The 20773-nt window shown below is 36.9% G+C and overlaps 2 protein-coding genes across 4 annotated transcripts; one reads left to right on the top strand and one right to left on the bottom strand.

Moving 5' to 3' along the window:
* Nucleotides 1-1402: 1402 nt before the first annotated feature.
* ckma (creatine kinase, muscle a) lies at nucleotides 1403-6826 on the bottom strand. The gene is made up of 8 exons (XM_051110487.1): nucleotides 6666-6826; nucleotides 5107-5315; nucleotides 4866-5020; nucleotides 4575-4707; nucleotides 2930-3101; nucleotides 2281-2404; nucleotides 2002-2191; nucleotides 1403-1911 (listed from the first exon to the last, which is right to left on the bottom strand). The coding sequence occupies exons 2-8, from the start codon at nucleotides 5297-5299 to the stop codon at nucleotides 1733-1735; spliced, it is 1146 nt and encodes a 381-aa protein (XP_050966444.1). The 5' UTR covers nucleotides 5300-5315; nucleotides 6666-6826; the 3' UTR covers nucleotides 1403-1732.
* Nucleotides 6827-9605: 2779 nt separating this feature from the next.
* Nucleotides 9606-17878, top strand: nccrp1 (P1, F-box associated domain containing). 3 transcript variants are annotated; one of them, XM_051111258.1, is made up of 8 exons: nucleotides 9606-9624; nucleotides 11259-11372; nucleotides 15002-15206; nucleotides 16075-16161; nucleotides 16658-16754; nucleotides 16951-17046; nucleotides 17337-17475; nucleotides 17567-17878. In XM_051111258.1, exons 2-8 carry the CDS (start codon nucleotides 11325-11327, stop codon nucleotides 17714-17716), a joined length of 822 nt encoding a protein of 273 aa, XP_050967215.1. In that variant the 5' UTR covers nucleotides 9606-9624; nucleotides 11259-11324; the 3' UTR covers nucleotides 17717-17878. The 3 variants fall into 3 exon arrangements, with proteins under 3 accessions (XP_050967215.1, XP_050967216.1, XP_050967218.1); XM_051111259.1 differs by lacking the exon at nucleotides 9606-9624 and having other exon boundaries at nucleotides 11253-11372; XM_051111261.1 differs by lacking the exon at nucleotides 9606-9624 and having other exon boundaries at nucleotides 11276-11372; nucleotides 15007-15206.
* Nucleotides 17879-20773: the final 2895 nt, after the last annotated feature.

The raw sequence follows: 20773 nt of genomic DNA, 5'->3' as shown, positions 1-20773 counted from the left end.
GTATATAAATTGTCAATTTGTTTCGAAAATCATTTCTCTTGATAAGACCTTTCTTCCTTGGGTGGGATCGTTTAGAGGCATTTGAAGCTGCATTAAAACTGCATTTTGGAAGTTCAAACTTGAGGGCACCATTGAAGTCCACCATATGGAGAAAATTCCTGAAACGTTTTCATCAAGAAACATAACAAACTAAACATAAACTAACAAAAGTCAATAGGTGGTAAAGATATGTATGAGATAAAGATACTTCCTGATCTGACCGATTAGTACAGCCAAAACATGACTATAATTGACCATTTTCAGCAGCAATAATCAGCAAAATATGTGTTTTCATTTGGTTCAGTGGCATTGTTTACGTTCAGTGCCACCAATATAGCCAATTGATGACGAGTCATGAAAACACTCTATTAATGCACTGCTTTTATTTATGCACACAAACACGCACGCACACACTGATTGTGCTCTGCATGCTCAAAAACAGTCATGACATTCAGTTCAACGCTACCAAGTGGCTTTTAATAATAAAATAACTTAGATACTGCATCACTACATTATATTCCTCGGCAATGAGGAGGTCAAATTGCTGTTTTTTGAGTAACCAAAGCACAGGTAATTCACACATGCAACTTTTACCTCTCTCTCTCAATCGATCGATGATTAATGCAAATAAATGTTATAATTAATTAATTCAAATAAATGTCATCTTACCACACTTTCATCTCTGTCTGATTTATAGCAGGCAGAATGCTAGAGCTAACAGCCTTAATTGATGAAAATAACCATAAGTTTTACTCTTCTGTTTAAGTATTGCGCTCCAAACATCATTAACAGCTTTAACTTTTCAGTGCTGGCAAATTACCGTGGTATCCACCTTTTTTTCTCCATAAGAGCGCATGCAGCGATTTATAAATTTTATGGGTCTGGCTTCTGGTCTCATCCACATCCAGTTATTTTTAGCAGTACAAAACAGCTCGTTTTGCTGCTTGCTTATTGCAAATTGGTGTGTCTTACCATATTATTTTAATGTATTATATTAATTATGAACACACTTGTTTGTGGTGCAAACAGTTCTACCATTTACTGCATGTTGTTATTCTTCTCGTTATTTCCCCATAGCGGCTAATAAACCGGAAGTTTTGTCCATAGACTTAGTTCCACGTTAAAAAAAATAAAGTGGATAAACGCTTCACCTCGGGTGGTTCTTGGCCTCAACATTGTGCTTTAAAATGCATTATCCCTTACTTATCTAAACTGTTTCATTTAAACTTTGAACATATGAACTCATTACAAATGTAACAGTTTTTATATATGTGTGTGTGTTTGTGTGTGTGTGTGTGTATATATATATATATATATATATATATATGTATTGACTCACAAATTTGATAAAATAGAAGACATGTTTATGTTTTATGGGGTATTTTTATTGAACTTGATTGATTCACTTTTTACAACCAAGGCTGAAATTAAGGTGAAGCCTCGACGACAGGCACTCACACCTGCGCCGGGAATCTGATCCCAAGATGTTACCAACTAAACAGGAAACAAAGTGGAAAAAAGTGATGGCGAAATGACATGGAAAATAAAGAAGAAGGGAAAAAAGGAAAGCAAGACAGATGCAAAGGCGAGACTGTCTTTTTGAGCAGCAGTTTCCTCTGCATTGATGTCAGATTGCACGATGGACTGTAAAAAAAAGACAAAGACGAGAAAAAAAAATGGAAGGGCTCCCGCTTTACTTCTGGGCAGGGATCATGCTGTCGATGGACTCGCCCTTCTCCAGCTTCTTCTCCATCTCGATCATCAGCTTGACGCCATCAACCACGCACTGCACTTGCTCAACCTCTGAAGAGCCGATACGGTCAGCGTTGGAAATGTCAAACACTCCACCAACGGAAGCGGTGTCCACACCACCTGAGAAAACAAATGAGGATGGAGGTCAGTAAATGGAGCAGATGTTAATTACATATATACTGTGTATATGTTCAAGCAGTGTTTGGATACCTGTGCCACGCTTCTGCAGGCGCAGTCTGGTCAGGATCTCCTCAAACTTGGCATGTGTGCTCAGCTTGGGCAGCTTGACGTGGACACCACCACGCAGGCCTGTGCCCAGGTTGGAGGGGCAGGTCAGAACGAAACCAAGATGCTCGTTCCACATGAATCCATGGTTGTGCTTCTTGAAAATCTCCTCGATCTGTCCAAGCAGAACATACACATGCTCACCTTCTGCGGGCAACAACAAAGGTTTTCGTATGTGTGTTTATGTGTGCAGGTTCTCCATACCCTCTGGAGACCAACGCAGAAGCGCCTGAACACTTCCTTCATGTTGCCACCCTGCTGCATGGAAATGACACGCAGGTGATCCTCCTCATTCACCCAGACCAGGAAGGTCTTGTTCTCATTGTGCCTGTAATTAAAGAATAAGCCCCACTTAAACCACTGCACCACAACGCATTTACAAGTCAAAACTTAATTTATATAACGCTTATGTTCAAACTGTTCTATAGGTTCAATCACACTGAAACTTTTCACTGTATCACAATCAGTTTCTCTTTGTTTGCACTTTTTGCAGGTAACACCAGAAGGTGACTTCATGATTTACTTAAATGATTCATTCAGAAACACTGATTCATACTGTGTGCTGCTCGGTGACAGAATATGTGGTTTCTTTACTTAAGTAACTGGCAATATTGTCTCTAAAATGTGAGTTACTCAATATTAACTTAAAAACGTTTCAGAAAGTTACCATTACATTCCAGTCTAAGAAAGAAATTACAGTCATTAAGTCTTCACAAGCGATAACAGTCAATTTTATAATGGTTACTTCTCTAAAATGAGACAACCTTGATGGCGTATGTGGCTGACAAATGTGACCCACGAAGGGTGCAACCTTTGAAATGAGACAGCAATTGATAATTATGATTCGACTCACCAAATGCCTCTGGCATCGGGCCAGTCGCGGGCCATACCAGCAGCCAGCAGCAGGGGGGAGACGGGTTTGTCAAACAGGAAGTGGTCAGTGATCAGCTGCTCCTGCTCAGCATCAGTCATGGACTTCAGGGGGTAGTACTTGCCCTTGAACTCTCCGTCCAAGCTGTTCAGAGCTAGAAAAAGAAGGAGTGCTTAAATTTACACTAATTCTTATGCTGTTATGATATTCTAGAATTATTATGCTATACCAAAGACTGTAGATATACAAAGACGGTTTACTCCTATTATTTATAAATGGGTGAAACTGCAACGCTCAATATGGCGGAATGGTCCCGCCTTCTGAATAAAACAGCCAATCACTGATTGGTAAAGTCTTTGCGTCAATGCAGCTGCTGTTAGAAGCTCCAGTTCCCATCAGTGTTGCCAAGTCCATGATTTTCCCATGGAATTGGGCTACTTTATCATGTCCGTGGGTTGAAGCGACCCAAATAACTTGATATTTAGCCCTTGGAATGTGAATTTTACCAGGGGAAGCTAGCCAATAAAACGTGTATTTTACCCCCTGGCACGCAGTTTTTTTTACTGGGGGACCCCCCATCAAAATGCGATTGGGCTAGTTTTGAGTAGCAATTGGACTGGTTTTGTTGTGAAAACCTGGCAACCCTGATTCCCATTGAAAACTAAGACTCGCACTCATGGATGCACATGTGCATTGACTGTTTAAGCTGAAAAATAAGCTTTTTTAACACCATTTGAGCATAAGGAACAATATTCATGGGACAGTTCATTTTAGATTTTGTTGCTGATTTGAATTTAATTGTAATTTTGAGTTTTTGAGATTTCAAGATTCCCCTATTAATTTCCCTGCTAAAGCTGGTCTTAGCTGGTCATAGCTGGTCAGCAGGCTGGTTTTATAGGGGTTTTGGCCACTTCCTTAACTGGTCAGGTTGGAAGACCAGCTGGAACAACCAGCTAAAACCAGCTTGACCAGCCTAGCCAGGCTGGGAGACCAACTAAAACCAGCTACTTCCAGCTTAAACCAGCCAACCAGCTTATGCTGGTTTTAGCTGTTTTTTGCAGCAGGGTTAGATAGGACTTGGTCTTGGATGAGCTGCCCGGAGGCGTTGCAAATACTGAAAGGAACTTTTCAGTTATACCCCCTTATTGACTATTGTTGAGGTTTGTGGGGTCTGCATGGTTTGTACTTGTACTGTTGCCACAGGTTGAAGTGATCCCAATAACATGATATTAAGCCCTTGGAATGCGAATTTTACCAGGGGAACCCATCTAAAATGTGTATTTTACCCCCCGGAACAAAATTTTTACTGAGGGACCCCCCACCGAAACGTGATTGGGCTGGTTTTGGGCTAGTTTTAAGTAGCAATTGGGCAGGTTTTATTGTGAAAACCTGGCAACCCTGACTGATAGGTATGTAACGTGTGCCAGTGTTATAAAATAAAGTTTAGTGAAATACTAAAATGACTAAAAAACAAAAAAAAAAAAAGCTAATCAAAATAACAGAAGCACATTTTTAAATGAAAACTGTGAATATAAAAATAAAAGTGTATTTGCAATATCAATAAATACTGAAACAGTATAATAAATAACACTGATGTGTGCACACATGTACTGTAATGTTGTCACACCTTCAACAGACAGCTTCTCCACAGCTCTGCGCTCTCCACGGCTGTTGTGGGGGGGCAGGGCGTACCCCTTGATGCTGCGGCCGGTACGCACACGGCTGCTCAGAACGTAGTTGGGGTCCAGGTCATCTCCACCCTGTAAGTAGAGATTTAATTCATTTCAGAACATTCCCAAATATTGTTAACCAATAGATTCTGCAAATGAAGCATACCCATATACATTTCAAATGTCAAGGACTAATTAAGACCATCTATAGCCCAGTGTATATTGATTTCTAACGCTTCATAAAGTACCTTCAGGTTCTCGAAGTTCAGGTCAGTCTTGTGCTTGTCAGTTGCCTTGTATCCACCGTGGCGGTCGGAGATGACGGGGTCGAAGAGATCCTTGAACACATCATAGGACTCCTCATCACCAGCAACACAGCCGACAGTCATGATGAAGGGGTGACCTGGAGAAAATTGGCATCTCATCAGTATATAAAGGAAGCATTCTCTCTGATCGAGGTAAGGATGTGACACCAACATCTACACTCACCTGGGTTGTCAACACCGGTCTGGATGACATCATCCAGGGTGAATCCAGTGGGGGTCTGCTTGTCCCTAAGCTTGGCATACATTTCCTTAGTCAGGACCTTGGCCATGTGGTTGTTGTGCAGGGTAAGGTCTGGAAACTCCTCGTCAGCTGAGAAGTTCAGCTTGAAGTTGTTGTGGGTGTTTCCGAAAGGCATGATTGCGTTTCTAACACTGAGGATTAGACAAAGAGTACGTGAGAATGAATATTTGCATTCGATTCTTTAAATAATCATTTATATATGTGTCTCAACTGTCTGATTAAAGACATTAATTTGACTAATTCTGTTTAGTCAGTTAGGACTGAAAAGAGATTTCTCAACCAAGTGTGCAAAAGCTTGCAGCATGATTGTCTCACTGACAGCTGCAGACACTATAGCATCATGCTTATATTAAAAATTTATATCTAGATGGCTTCCAAATGTTTTACAGCATGCTGACTGAAATCAGTGAAACTCTATTCAGTACAGAAGCACAACTGCTTAAACATCAGCTTCCAGTGGATTGTGATGAATTATAACCTGCGAAACACAGCTGCACACATTAAAACAGATTGTCTGGTATCCTAGCAACCTCCACTTGAGGTCCTCACTTGTTATACGATATGTCTGATTGGTCCAGGAATGGGAGAGACACGAGTCTAAATGTAGACTGATCTATTTTTACTAAGGTCTCCACTCCCTCCCATTTACTTTCACATAATCTCAAATCTTCCTACAATGCCTATATAGTCACTTAACGTTTATATGTTTTTAAAGTATTCCTACACAGTCTGACCTGTGAGAGTTTCCTCAGACTCGCATGTTAATCACGTCTTGATTGTTTTATTTTATCATTTACCACCAAACAGTAGTAGCAACTTCTGGTGGTATGAACTGTGAGTCATTAGAAATCATTTCTGCTCTATCAGAAGCTTCTCGCATGTTTACCACGGGATCTCATTTTAAAAATAGCCAGCAGAGGGGAACCTGTCCCATAAGTGTCAGTAGGAGAAACAGAAGCACGTCCCAGGTTTTTATGGCTGTATCCGATTATGCTCTCAGAGCAGCTGCATATCACACGTTTGACATCTGCTCCCACATCTCAGCACAGGTCAACCAAACCAGTCCCTCACCCCAAATATTTGAACATGCATAGAATTAAAAATATATCAATATTCCATATTAAACTTAAAAACACTCAAAAAACAGTACTTCTGTTCTGAAAAGAACATGCATTTGTTGTCATGTTGGTGTGTATCATTACAGTAAATACATTTTAATTAAAAAGCATCCGACTATGAAATAGGAGAATTTATGCCGCCCCATGAACAACTTCTATTTTTTAATTTCGAATTTTTAATTTTTTTTTTTACTATTTTAGGGAGTGTTCCACTAGAATTGATCTTGCATTTTTTCAAAATTATTTTATCTTATGCAATTTTGAATTATTATTATTATTATATTTTTTTAAGACATATTTTCTTAAACATTCTCTCTTTTCTCCTCACAGTGTATAATGGTTATTCAAGAATGTTGTCTTTACCTGCACACAAGACAATAAAAGTGGTAACAGTCCTTGGGATCAGATCCTGTTCACCAAAGCCGAAATAGGGGTCACCCAAGCAAGAAGAGTCTGATTTGGGTTTATATACCTCCAACCCCTGCAGCTATTGGCTGGCCCATTTTAGAGCTCGCTGAATTCCAATTGGCTGGCCCCAGTCTCTTATGCCCTGTTTAGTGTAAGAAAGGTTTCAATTTAGATCCCAGGCATCTTAGATGAGGTGGCAGCTGTGGGTCGTGCCCCCCTTCTCCTCCCATATCCATTTACACTTCCCGCCCCATACATAGCTTTCAAGTAGGGTATAGGTTGGAGGAGGGGTGATGGGGCATGGAGGGTCTACCATGCTAAAAAGGCTAAGCAGCACTTTTGCCAAACATACCACGGATATTAGAAGTGCTCACGTCAGGCTGATGGCTTTGGAAAAAATCAGCTGGTCGGCTCAGTCCATCACATGATTCTTAGTGCAAATTCACTTAGTGGTTTTGAAGATTAAGTGTCATATTTAATTAATTAATTTGTTCATGTTAGATGGTGCATTTATGCAGTTAATGCACTTTAGAATGAACTGAATGTGAATTAAGGAAGACGAAGGAAGACAAAGAAATTGACAAAGAACCCATAAAAAATCTAAATTTGTGTAAAACAGCAAAATTGTACAAACATACAACTCAGATGTAATCATAAGCATAAAGCCCAACACCTAACCCTATAAAACTTTTGTATGATCCACGTCAGATGATAATTATAACCGCTCTAATTATGTCACCATGAGAGTGTGTTTACTGTTTGAAAACAATCAAAAATATTTTAAAGTCTTAGGGTTTGTATTATTTAGACACTGTTGTGTCTTCTTTTACGTAATTATGGCATTCAAAATGAGCTATTTCCATCTTCAGTTTCGGTCACGCGCACACATACATGTTCTCACTCAGGGAGGCCCGTTAGTGTCCCCAGTACTAGAGTCTCACTGGATATTATAGGTAACTCCCCTCCCACAGTGTATCTGTCTAGCAATCCATTCAGCTGCAACTTGTTTAACATATTTGATGCAGTATGCACTGAATTAGGAATAGCTTTTAACAGTATTGGTTTATTCTATCTTTGAGCCTTGTGGCTTTAGTTAACGCAGCATTCAGTGAAAGACTCTAATGCTAGTCCAACTGTCTCCAACATGGCACCAAGTGTGAATAACAGGCCTGCCACGGCTCACATGCCTACCAGCAGCTGTCATGCATGCACACACATTAGCATAGCTTTGACAAAAGTAAAGTCTTTTTTTTGCTCCTTATGCTCAATTCATGACTCTGACTTGAAGATTTAGTGTGGCTCCAGGTGTGTGTTTCAAACACAAATTCAAGACATAATAATATTTGAAGACTGGTTGTTGGGGAGGGTGCAGTATCCATGGCCTGTGCTGGATACATAAGGGGGAGGGGTTGATCACTGTGGCCTTGCCCTGTGGTGTCACCCCATGTCCCCTTCCTCACACAGCTGTCTTCTGTTTGTCCCTGTACAAATAGTATGCTAGCCTAGAAGTAGTTTTTTAGAAATACTAAAATATTTTTAGTTTGGGTTCTGTAAGACGTTTTTGGTTTTGAAAGAACTGTCTTTTATTGAAATAAGTAGAAAGAATTAAAAAGCAGTTAAGAAATATTATTCTAATTTAAAATAATTATTTCCTGTTTTCATATATTTTGACTAGAATGGCCAGTTTTGGGAAATATTCCTTTTTCGAATTGCCTAATAAAACCACCTCATGTTAGCGTAAATACTTTTTTGCAATATATGGGCGTTTTTGCAAAATTTACGCGTTTCCGTTAGGCATATTTTCAATTAGCAATTTCAGTTTGCGGATTTTAAAGGGTAATGGAAACGCAGCTTGTAACAGATAAGAGTTATTTTGTAATCAAGTTATGTAACTCTGTTGCATGTAACTAGTTACTCCCCAACACTGTATTTTACAATGTAATTTATTTCTATGATAGGAAAGCAGAATTTTCAGCAGCGATTATTCCTGTCTTCGGTGCCAACTGATCCTTCAGAAATCATTCTAATATTTTGATTTGGTGCCCTTTCTTGTTGTTATTATCAGTGCTGAAAATTGTTGTGCTTTTTTTTTATTTATGCATTTATCAGGATTCTTTGATGAACAAAACATTTAAAATAACAGTATTTATTTTAAAATACAATGGTAGTGAGTATCATAAATGCCTTATTTCTTTCAGTTGGGTGTTTATAGTCATGTCTTATCTTTCTAGGGCTGTGAGATGGTGTCAGAATGGTGTGCATGTGGGAGAGGGGGAAGGTTGCATAACATTAGTGTGTTTGCATATACAGTGAAAGAACAGACCTTCTACTCCAGCTACTACAAGACAGTTACACAATACAAAGTGAAGAGTGTGAGAGTTTTTAAAAAGTCTTTCTTATGTGCATTTCTTGCATACTAGCTACTATTATTAAACATGATATAAAATAATTAGTGTGCAACACATCCAATTTTAAATTTTTCTAAAGTAAACCCGAGAAACAAGGAAGCACAATAAAACCTCAAATTATCTGTTGAAGGCTATCTGTTGACCTGTTAAGAAATACATTTAGGGAGTGGTGTTAGATGCATGGTTAGTTAACTACTAACGAACTGGAGTGAAATCTACATCTGTCAATCTGTCATTTAAAACACATACATATTACCCAAACAGGATGTGGAAGTGAGACTTGGATTTGAGAATGTCTTGCATGGAATCTCCATGGAGAATTATATGTTGTGTGTATGTGTCTGTGGGTCTGGGGAGGCCATGTCATCATCATGTTCAGTAGTCTTTGTAAACGTAGCAAGTTAACATGCAGCGGTGGCTAATAATATACTTGGCCTTTGGAAGGGCAGCAAGGTAACATGAGTCTAAACACTCCATATGACCTTCAGCCAAGGCTGGTTTTTAAGGTAGTGTGTATGCACGTCTGTTATAGCTTGTACTTTTCTGCACGATTTTTGTTTTATCTCCTAGGATGAATCACTTGCTGCATATTTTATGTCTTGTGAATACATTTAAATATGCATATATTCTTGCATGCTTGTAAAAAGTGTTAGGTGGTGGGACGGGCAGGAGGTCTCACAGGTCACCTGAACCAGTGTGGAATTTCATTTTCAATTCATATAATAGTCTGACGCTCACTATATTTGGTGTTCCTGAATGATGCATGACACCATGCACTAACAGAGTCTAATTACATTAACTAATTGAATTTACTGCAATGCAGTAGATGCCTAAATGCATGGAAAATGGACCACTGCAGGTCTATTATGTTTCAGGATAGGATGTGTCCATCAAATTAACTAATCAACCAATACTAACTTGTTAAGCTACCAAAAACTGCAGGATTATCTAAGAAACAGTGAAGTGTTCAAGTTTATTTTGTGACTGTATCAAGTATGTGACGTCAGAAAGGAAGACCTGTTCTCATAGGTTATTTTCTAATTTCTTGTACCCCTCATCTCCTCTCTCTTTTCAACACTCCTACTTCCCATCCTCCATCTCTCCCTCTGTCTCGCTGGGTTGTATTGCACTGACTCAGCAAAGAACTCGATCAGTGAAGCTGATATAAATCAGAATTTGATGTTAATGATTAATGGCAGAACTTGGCATGATGCATATGGATACAGATGAAGTAAACTAGTAGTATACAAAAGTAAATTGAACGCTGTGAAACTATTTTTCAATAACTGTACTGCATTATATTTCAAGTGTAGACTGTTTAAATGAGTTTCACTCTACAAGTGTGAGAATGCCTCAAGAACTTAGGAACAGCAAATCCGACTAAAAATGTAGTTCTACATGACAAGAATACGTTTATAGAGATACAGAAAGAGAGAGACCTTCCCCTTTCATATCCATAGTAGTGTGAGTCTGCTAATGGAGCCACAGATAATTATTCTGACACCCTGGATCATTCTGTTTCACTCTCTTAAGTGTATGACTGCAGTCTAGTCACTTACATAAGTACATAAGGAGTGTATCATGTGTATATTTGGCATGTGTTGCATGAAATGTGATATGACTGAGTGTATTAATGTGCAGCTCGGTCAGTCCACCAGTACACAGTGTGCCTGGCCAACTTCTCGTATTATTTATATAATTACGTGGGATTTCTCTCTAAAAATGATACAGTAGATATGAATTACCATTAATTTTTTGTAATTTGTTAGTTTGTATTTATGAAGCTTAGTAAGATATCCTAGATACATGTCAGATCGAAGATTATATTGCTTTGTGTCATAAGGTGAAAATACTAACATAATTGAAAATATCTGAAAAGTCCATTTCAAAGAAAACTCTAGTTAACCCAACATTATTTTATTGCAAGTCATTTTAAATTAATTTGTTTGATCTGTTTATTTTGGTACACATTCTTTTTCTCGTTCTCTGTGATTACGGTACGTGTAGCTGCTGGACTATTCTCATGAGATGAGTAACTTACTGGTTTGCCACATTTATGTGGTTTTAAAGAATGTTTGTGTGGCTTTTGTAGAATGCAGAATGTTGTTGTGCATAAAGTGATGCATTGTTTGTGTTTCAGATCATGTAGAAACATAATTCTAGAAGTGCCCATCAGTAGAGCCAGAGCAACCAACAACTCTCCCTGATGGCCACCTGCTGCCACTGCAATCTGAAAACAAGAGAAGAGAGTGATGTGAGGATTATGAGAATGTGATTAGATGAGATATAAGAGTGCACTGTTAGTCAATTATTAATCAATAAATAATGACTGATAAATGAATGAAATGAGGGAGTTTTGTTGCCGGAGTTTTCCAGCATTGACACCAGAACATTTCTTTGGTTTATATGAATTTTTTTTTTTTTTTGCTTATTTTTCTTTAAAAGCTCCCTTTTAGCTTCAGCTTTAGAAAATGCACCAACTCAGTTTATAAAATACAGCCTGCAAAACTAACCTTGATTTGGAGTATTACTGAGTTGCAACATCAGTAAGCAACACAGGAAACTGACACAACACTGTAAGAATGAAGGTGTTTGTGAGAATGTTCTATTCTCTGGAATGCTTGTTTCATATATGATTAATTAATAAAAGGTAGTGAAATCCTGAGCTTTGCCAAAATAAACAAAGCATCCACATGCTTTGTTTATTTTGGCAAAGCTCAGGTTTTCAGAAAGGGCATTAGATCTTAGGAAGTCAGTAGTGATGCAATGTGTCTGAAAGAAACCACACTAACTAAGCAGAATGTGGTTGAGAGGATCATCCAGATGCATTTTTGAGTATCTGCCTGACTGAGGATAAGTAGTAAGAAAGAAAATACATACAGTTGAAGTCAGAAGTTTATATACACCTTGCAGAATCTGCAAAATGTTAATTATTTTACCAAATTTTATTTTATCAATTAGACAAAAAGCATGTTATTTTTTATTTAGTACTGACCTAAATAAGATATGTCACATAAAATATGTTACATACAGTCCACAAGAGAAAATAATAGTTGAATTTATAAAAACGACCCTGTTCAAAAGTTTACCTACACTTGAGTCTTAATACTGATAGTTTTCATGAGTCCCTTGTTTGTCCTTAACAGTTAGTCCTTCAGGTCCCCCAGATTCTTTGGTTTTTCAGCAGTTTTGTGTATTTGAACCATTTCCAACAATGACTGTATGATTTTGAGATCCATCTTTTGAAACTGAGGACAACTGAGGGACTATTACAGAAGGTTCACTGGTACTTCAAAAGGAAACACAATGCATTAAGAGCAAGGGGGTGCAAACTTTTTGAATTTGAAAATCAGGGTAAATGTACCTTATTTTGTCTTCTGGAAAACATGTATGTATATTCTGAAGGCCAGTACTAAATGAAAAAAAAATGCTATTTAAAATAAGAAAAATGCACACACATCTTCATTCTGTTCAAAAGTTTACACCCCTGGCTCTTAATGCACCATGTTTTCTTCTGAAGCATCAATCATTGTTGCAAAGGGTTCAAACATACAAAAATGCTGAAAAACCAAAGAATTTGTTCAACGTGAAGGATTTTTCTTCCTAGTTTAAGGGTAGTTTAACTGTTCAGGACAAAAAAGGGACTCATGAACAACTATAACTAAACAAAAACAACAACAACAACAAAAAACACAGCTGTGGATCACTTCGGTGAAAGTATTAAGAATCAAGTGTATGTAATAAATTTATAAATTCAACTATTATCTTCTTGTGGACTATATGTAAATGTCTTTTATATGAAGTATCTTATTCAGGTCAGTACTAAAAAAAAAAAAAAACATGCTTTTTGTATAAACCCTCTCATTTTGGTAAAATAATTAACATTTTGCACTTTGCAGATTCTGCAAGGTGTATGTAAACTTTTAACTTCAACTGTATATATATAGCTAAAAGCCATCTCGGTCAAAAATGAGATAATGATACTGAGTAAATGCTCCTGACACATATATGCAGTGTTGGGGAGTAACTAATTACATGTAATGGAATTACGTAATTTAATTACAAAATAAATGTAATTGTAATTAGTTACAGTTACTGAGAAAAAATGTGTAATTAAATTACAGTTACTTCTGAAAAATGCCAGTGATTACAAAGGGGGTTACATCTGAATTTTTTCACACACCCACCCCCACTTACAGATTTAATTGACTTCTTTCATAAATTGTATTGACTGCTCTAAAATGAAACACCAATGTTTCAGGAGTTTAGGACACAGAGTAGGACACATGCTTATTCGATAATTATTATTTCCTATTTGGGTTTATGCATAACGTTTATTTTTTAAGATTGTTTTTCCCAGGCATTGTTAGATGCTAGTGTTTTCTGACATTACTATGCAAACATTTGAATTCAAACCCAGTATCATAGCTATTAAACTATTTCTTGTTATGATGTTATTTATGTTATGATCTTGTTATGACATATAGCGCGGTGACCCGAGTCTCGAGGTCCTTTGCCGATCCCGCTCCCCTCTCTCCTCCCAGCTCTTTCCTGTCATCTCTCTACTGTCCTATCACAATAAAAGGCATAGGCTGCTGCCATTTTTTTTTTGTACACTGCAATGGATTATAAGATTACTAAAAAACAATTTATGTAGTGAAATGTTGTGTAAGAAAACTGGTATGACTGCACTCTATCCCTAAAATGTCTAGTTTGAACTTGCCGTTTGCTAGCAACTGATTTCTTCATGGAAGCTTTGCGTTCAAATATTTCAACTCAGATCAATGTTTCGTGTCTAATAATTTTGCCACGAAACATCTAAACAATCTATCAAGCAGCTGTGTAATACGTGAGATAATGTACATTCAGCCAGTTGTTATCGCAAAATAAAGATGTATATTATCCCTTTCTTATTATAATCTTAATTCAAGTCATAAAGGATTTTAAAAGTCTGACAGTAATCAGTGTTGGGTGCTACTGTAAGATTAACTCTGCCTGGTTTAAATGTTTCAAAATGATTAACAGTTGAAAATATCAGAAATTTAGAAAAGTAATCAAAAAGTAATTAAAAGTAATGTTACATTACTTTAATAAAGTAATTGAAAAGTTACACTACTAATTTTAAATCAAGTAACTTGTAATCTGTAACCTATTACATTTCCAAAGTAACCTTCCCAACACTGCATATATGTATACGTCCAACAAATACTTTTACTTCAAACTTGCTAAATACCAGCCATATATATGTATAATTCAGTTTTTACACATGTAAATTTAAACATCAAGGAATTTAATTAAACTCCACTACAATTTATTTTTTGAGAAATAATAGTCTCTTTGCAAATATTTATTGTTTTGCTTGGTAGCTAAGAGTAGCTTGAATAGATTTGTAGATTAAAAACAAATCTTTTTATGATTATTTATTGAACTTATCCTGAGTTTATGCTTGTGCATTTTCAAGATACTAAGTTACAGTTATTTTAAAGATTTACTGATAGATTTGGCTAATGCAATGAACCCTGCATGTTCAGGCAGCCTTGCTGACATAATAAGCCTTTTGTGTTGTCTTTATGGGTGTGATATACGTTTGTGCTGCTTATGAATTATGCTCTATTTCGCCTCAATCTCTAAATATTGTGTCTGTTTGGTAAAACAAACTAAGTGTTTAAAATGCTCTTAACTCACAAATCACTGCGTGCTAACTTAATGTCAACTCGCAGAATGATATTTGTCCCCGTGTATGCTGTGTATTGGTGTCTTGACACGTCAGATTCAGGTGGGCTGTTATTCTTGTCTGCAATGACTCACTTCTGAGTAAAGTGTGGTAATGTACCTTGCGTAAATGCAAACAGCTCTTCTGAACCAGTTTTCTGGGTGGGGCAGTGCAGAATAAAACACTTCCTCGTGTCTGCTGTATGTGGACTGCAAGGGAAACAGTCTGAAATGGCGGCTGACTGGAAACAGAAGTGTGACTCGCAGTGGCAGCTGGGGGCTCACGGTGTCCCCATGCCCGACAGCGTGGACTGGAAATCGGTGTTCGAGAAGAAGCCGTTTGAACGCAACCTACTGCAGAACCCCTCGCCTTACGGTAATGACGTCACACCAGTTTGGCTAGCTGGAGTCGCTTCGCACTGTATCAATTAAATCTCTGCTTGAACTTTGTTGTAACTGTATGAAGTAACAATATTATGTTGAGAGAGTAAAGTAGATCGAGAATATCGTAAAACAGTTAGTGTTTCTACCATTAGATTAACTATTGAGAAATTAGGTAGCGGTGAATCGTGCATGAACGTCACTACTGATGTGACAAAGTTGCACATACATATTTTGTCGTTAAATTGTTCATTTTATGTGCTTCACTCCTGGTCTTTGTTTTCAAATAAAATGCTTCCTATGTTTTAAAGATTAATTAAATCTAGCTTATACTTTTTAAAAAAAATTACACAGTATGTAGAAGTTTAGCTTCGTAGTAACAAATCTTGTGTATCTGTAAATATATATTAGGCAAAACCATATTTATATGAATCTGACTATAGTTAATTTATGAATTTGTGTAAGATGTAAAAGGGGATGTCATGCCTTTGTTGTCATTTTGTGGAACATTTCAACCAGTTATATTTAAATTATATTTATTAAAATGTACTATTTAGTGATTTGATATTGAATATCTGTGCAGTGCTGAAACAATGCCAAAATGTAGCAGCGAAACGTACCACGAAAATGTGCATACAAGCTTCTCATACTTGGACATGTAGCCTATTTATTAAAATACTACGGCGAAAGTTGTCTTTGAATTATATGGATGTTTTTATTATTTGGCTACATGCATATTTTACAAATAAATTTGAATGACAGTAGGCCTATTTGCAATAAATTTTACTGCAGTGGAAACTGAACCTTTTGTTTATTTTAGGTGAATCTTTCAAACTCATCTTATTTTCTTGTTCAACAACCAGGTGTAAACCACACAATCCCACCACCCGAACCCCATCGATCAGGAATGCCACCTCCTCCAGACCGACCACCTCAGTTTGAGCCCGATGGTGAGTCAGCAACCAAAACGATATGTTGGCTGTCTAAAAATCTCACCATGAACTCACCTCTACTAAATTTGAAATCTACTGTGATGGAAAAGTGTTGTGTTATATCTTTGATTCAAACAACATGAATTGTCACCCAAAAATGAAAGTTCGGTCATTAATTACTCACACTCATGTCGTTCCAAACCTGTAAGACCTTCATTTATCTTTGAAACACAAATTAAGATATTTTTAATGAAATCTGAGAGCTTTCTGACCTTCGGTAATATAGTCCATGTGACATCAGTCGTTCAACTGTATTTTTTTGAAGCTACGAGAATACTTTTTGTGCACAAAGAAAACAAAAACAACAACAAAAATCCTTCTCCAAGTCACATCCTCTGCAATTATTGAGAGTACGACGATGCATACGCATTCATTTTTGGGTGAACTGTCCCTTTGATGTCTTTGGTTGCTAATAAAAAGGTGATTGAATCTTGCACCTGGATGTTAATTGTAGGAAATTTCTCTGGCTGGAAAACTAATACAGAAGTTTTACCGTATGACACTAGTGGAATCCCTCCTGAGGCTGTAGTCTGTCACCTGCCTCAGTACAGGTGAGTCTCACTTATGCAAGAAAAATTGTATTTGTCACAAAAACTTATAAAGGCATTGTTAATGTTCCAACACAAAAGTGGTAATTTTACTTTTCCTTCAGATAAAAACTTGGTGAGAGTTTGGCTTGTCAGTTCTTCAGGGTGAGAAAATGTCATATAATCTCTCTGACATGTTTTTTTTGTGTCTTTAATTCAGGTGGTTCTCTCTAGAGCAGCGTGTGGACCTGAAGGCAGAGGGTCTGTGGGACCAACTGCTGGATGAGTTCCAGCCTGAGATAGTCATTGAGGACTGGTGAGTTATGACCTGTTGTAAAAATAGTTATTTGCAGTCTCAGCAATCTTCTAACAGTAATTGCAAACTGAGTTGCAAAGAACAGTCAAAAATTAAACTGGATGGCAGTTAAAAGCTGTTTTAACAAAGGAAGTTAGTTGTTATGCAATCTCCTCCTCTCGTATTTATCATCAGATCATCAGGAATGCATTGTTTGCATTGTTGCAATAATTGGTAGAAGGGACAGGCAAAATCAAAGGTTTAATATACACTTTTACTTAAAATGTCTGGGTATTTTTCTTCATGTGTAGGTATGAGGAAAGCCAGCTTAATAAATCTATCTATCAGCTTGATGTCAAGCTCTTGGGTGCTGATGGTAAGACGGTCATCAAGCAGCACACACATAACCCTGAAGAGAACCTGGAGTGCTACTCACACACTTGGAAAAAGGTAGCACACACTTATATTCACATCTTTGTTTGTATTTATATATAAGTATTTCATATTCATGCGCCCCCATGACATGTGTTTATGTGTGTAGGTCTCCCATGTTTTCTCCAAGTATGGGCCGGGAGTGAGATACATTCACTTCCTCCACAGACTGAAGAACCAGTTCATGTTTGAACTCTTTAATACTAAAGTCACAGACAGCTCGATTATTATCAAGACCAGCAAAGCCAGTGGGCAATAATCCATCAAAAAAAACAAAACAAAAAAAAAAACTGGTATGAGTTAATGCTGTTTTTTTTTTTTAGAACAAAGCACTATTGTCCTAAATGTTTCATAAATGAACTGTACTAGTTGTATCTAGCAGATTAATAATGAAATAAAACATTCCTTATTCGTTTTGTGACACTGAGTTTGTATTCTGTTCACAATTGCACTAGATACACAGTTGTTGCCATTATATTTTAGTATTTAAGACCAGCAGGTGGCGTAATAGCTCACTGATTGCAAACAAGACACTGACCTGTGCATAATACCAAGGTATTTTTATTTTTTTTTTTATTTTTTTTTTTAAAATGCCATAGTTGCTACAGTTATAATAATGAATATAGAATCAGAACTCTAATTCCTAATTCAGAACTAGTCGTCATTTTGTGTCATTTTTGTTATTGATGACTGATGGTTGCGTTTATTCAGCCTATTTTTTTATTGATTTATTGTAACAGCAGTAACTATGGTTACTATGATACATTATTGTAAGGACAGTTCACAAACAGTACAACTATTTTTTAAATAACACTTAAAATATCTAATATAATATATAATTTATAACTATGAATATATATTTATCTATTTTCGCATGAAACTGTAAGAAAAGCAAGTATTTGCTATATTTAAAAGCTTTTAATTATTGTTATTGTTTTGAATTATTATAATAATTAGTTTATAGCACAGCTTTACAAAGAATCACATTTGTGTTGATTCTACCCCGTGGGTGTACAGTTTTTTTATGTGGTATATAAAGGCCAGTGTTCAGGTATGTTGAGGGCGACATTCGTTGACGCACCAATAAGAGCGTCGCGTTGAGGTGTTGCGCAGTCTTTCGCGTTCTGTGCGCGTGGAGGATGCGCACCTGTTTGGGATGCTCGCATAGTTCAGGACAGAAACAGATACTCCACGAAAACTAATGGCGCGACTCTTCTGAGCACTGGAGCAACGTCCTCTACTGCCTCTGTCCGGTCATGTCTGTCCATTCTGAACTCTGCCATAGATATTAAGGTAAGTTAAGTTGAATAAGTTAGATAAATACACTTACTGGGGCTTTATAGTGCTGTGTGACATGCACATTGGTTTACTTATTTCCACTATATCTATCTGGACCGAATACGCTCTAGACAGCTTCTTTGTGTACGTTATCATAAACCGAATAATAAAAAAAGAACTCATTAAATTGGTGTTTTACTGTTACTTCACACCTGTTGCCAGTCGCATGTGTAGTTCAGTATGTGTCTGCTTTACACAAGTTATTCAGGAGCCGCTCAACCATAGGTCTGTCAGGTTTCTTTTGTATTATTTAGGAGTCGATGAAAGTTAAAAACGAGAGTAATTTTCACTAAACAGGAAAAGAGCAAAAGAGTAGTTATTTCTCCTGCCCTTGATTCTAAAAATGTAGCCAAAAGTCATATTGCGTACTTTATAATACTTAAATCTAGTGTATTTAGATCTTCCCACATTTTAGGTTACCTGACAGCTTAGTGTGAGTATTTTGAGCAGCCCTCCTTAGTCATACCCTTAAAATCCAATGATGGCCTGAGATACCCCCAGTCAACTCTGACACTCACTGCTTGCCTTTTAATCTATTATAAATTCATAGATGGAAAACATAGATAGATCTAAGTATCTTTTTTCAATCCGCCCAGTTGATTCTCTATGTAATCTAACAACGATTGTAATGAGTGTAAATGTAACTGAAACTACAATGTAAAAACTGAAAATTAGCAGTTGTAAACTTTTAAAAATAACATTCTTTGCCATGGCCTAATGTATTCAGGTTGATTTAGCCAAATTTATAAGCTATTGTTTTGACTGTGAATCAGATAATTCTCCTTTTGAAGCTTTTTAATGGTTTAGCTGTTACAGAATAAAAATATAATGCCTGGCTTTCCCAAATCATTTGTAGGTGCTTGGGATGAAAGTATGATATAAACTAAAAAACAACAACAACAACAAAAAAAAAAAGCAGACTACACTGTAAAAAATAAAAAACACATTTGTTGAGTCAGCTTAAAATAATTTGTTACCCTGCTGCCTTAAAATTTTAAGTTCAGTCAACTGAAATAAGTTTATTCAACTTGAAATGTTAAGTCGTACTAAGTAACAACTTAGATATTTGTGTTTGCTAAACTTAACAGATGGGTAAGTAACCCAGCTGCCTTAAAATTTTAAGTTGATTCAGCTCAAATATCTAAGTTGTCACTTAGTATAATTTAACATTTCAATTTGAATAAACTTTTTTTGAGTCGACTGAACTTAAAATTTTAAGGCAGCCAGATTACAAATTATTTTAAGTTGACTCAACAAATTGTTTTTTACAGTGTAGATTGACTGGAACACCAAATAAAATACTTTTGTGATGATGAAAGTTAGTAGTGAGTTGTAGAGTAGTGTGCAGAATTTATATATTTTTACCAGGCAACTTTACAGCACAACCCCCTCAATACTTATTTTTGAAAGTTTATTCATATTATAATTTCTGCTATTGTCCACTGATATGACACTGGATGTCCTTTCAGCTGGTCTCGATAGATCATCATGATAATGTGGTCTGTTAAAAATTTCTGCAGCAGAGTAATACTTAAAGTCTTGGATTACGTGAAAGTCACGATTGTCTGGTGGAAGTCTGTGTGCGGTCAAAGTGGAACTGATTAAACGGTAACCTGTCTAGCTCAGAAAAGGTGTTGTCTTTCGAAATGGAAAAAAGAAACAGAATATTTAGTTACAATCCTCTGTGCGGTCAGTGAGTAACGTGTCTGCGGGGAGACTGCACACATGATTGTGTCGTGGTGAGGATGAAGAAAGTTGAGGAGAGGTGTTTCTGTCTTGAAGGCAGTCTCTTACAGTGAAAAGTGTGGGTAAATGAGTGTGAGTTCATGTGACAAAAGATCCGTGCGGGAGAAAATAACTCATTTATCCTTTCACTTACTCCACTTACTTTAACGACGCATACCCAACGGACTGTTCTCTTTTCCATTTTCTTGTTGAGTTTTTCAAAAATTTCTACAGAGCAATCACATAGAAATGC

The sequence above is a fragment of the Labeo rohita genome, chromosome 5, assembly GCF_022985175.1.
Source record: "Labeo rohita strain BAU-BD-2019 chromosome 5, IGBB_LRoh.1.0, whole genome shotgun sequence".
In the NCBI taxonomy this organism is placed as follows: domain Eukaryota; kingdom Metazoa; phylum Chordata; class Actinopteri; order Cypriniformes; family Cyprinidae; genus Labeo; species Labeo rohita.
This window is presented reverse-complemented; position numbering and strand designations above follow the sequence as displayed.

Bases quoted from the DNA above. Each gene is read 5' to 3' on its own strand.
- ckma (XM_051110487.1), bottom strand. From the start codon at position 5,299: ATGCCTTTCGGAAACACCCACAACAACTTCAAGCTGAACTTCTCAGCT. The intron at 2,405-2,929 runs GTGAGTCGAATC...CTTTAATTACAG, and splicing joins CCCGATGCCAGAGGCATTTG to GCACAATGAGAACAAGACCT. The intron at 1,912-2,001 runs GTATCCAAACAC...TTGTTTTCTCAG, and splicing joins CCTGCAGAAGCGTGGCACAG to GTGGTGTGGACACCGCTTCC.
- nccrp1 (XM_051111258.1), top strand. From the start codon at position 11,325: ATGGCCACCTGCTGCCACTGCAATCTGAAAACAAGAGAAGAGAGTGAT. The intron at 16,755-16,950 runs GTGAGTCTCACT...TCTTTAATTCAG, and splicing joins TGTCACCTGCCTCAGTACAG to GTGGTTCTCTCTAGAGCAGC. The intron at 17,047-17,336 runs GTGAGTTATGAC...CTTCATGTGTAG, and splicing joins GAGATAGTCATTGAGGACTG to GTATGAGGAAAGCCAGCTTA.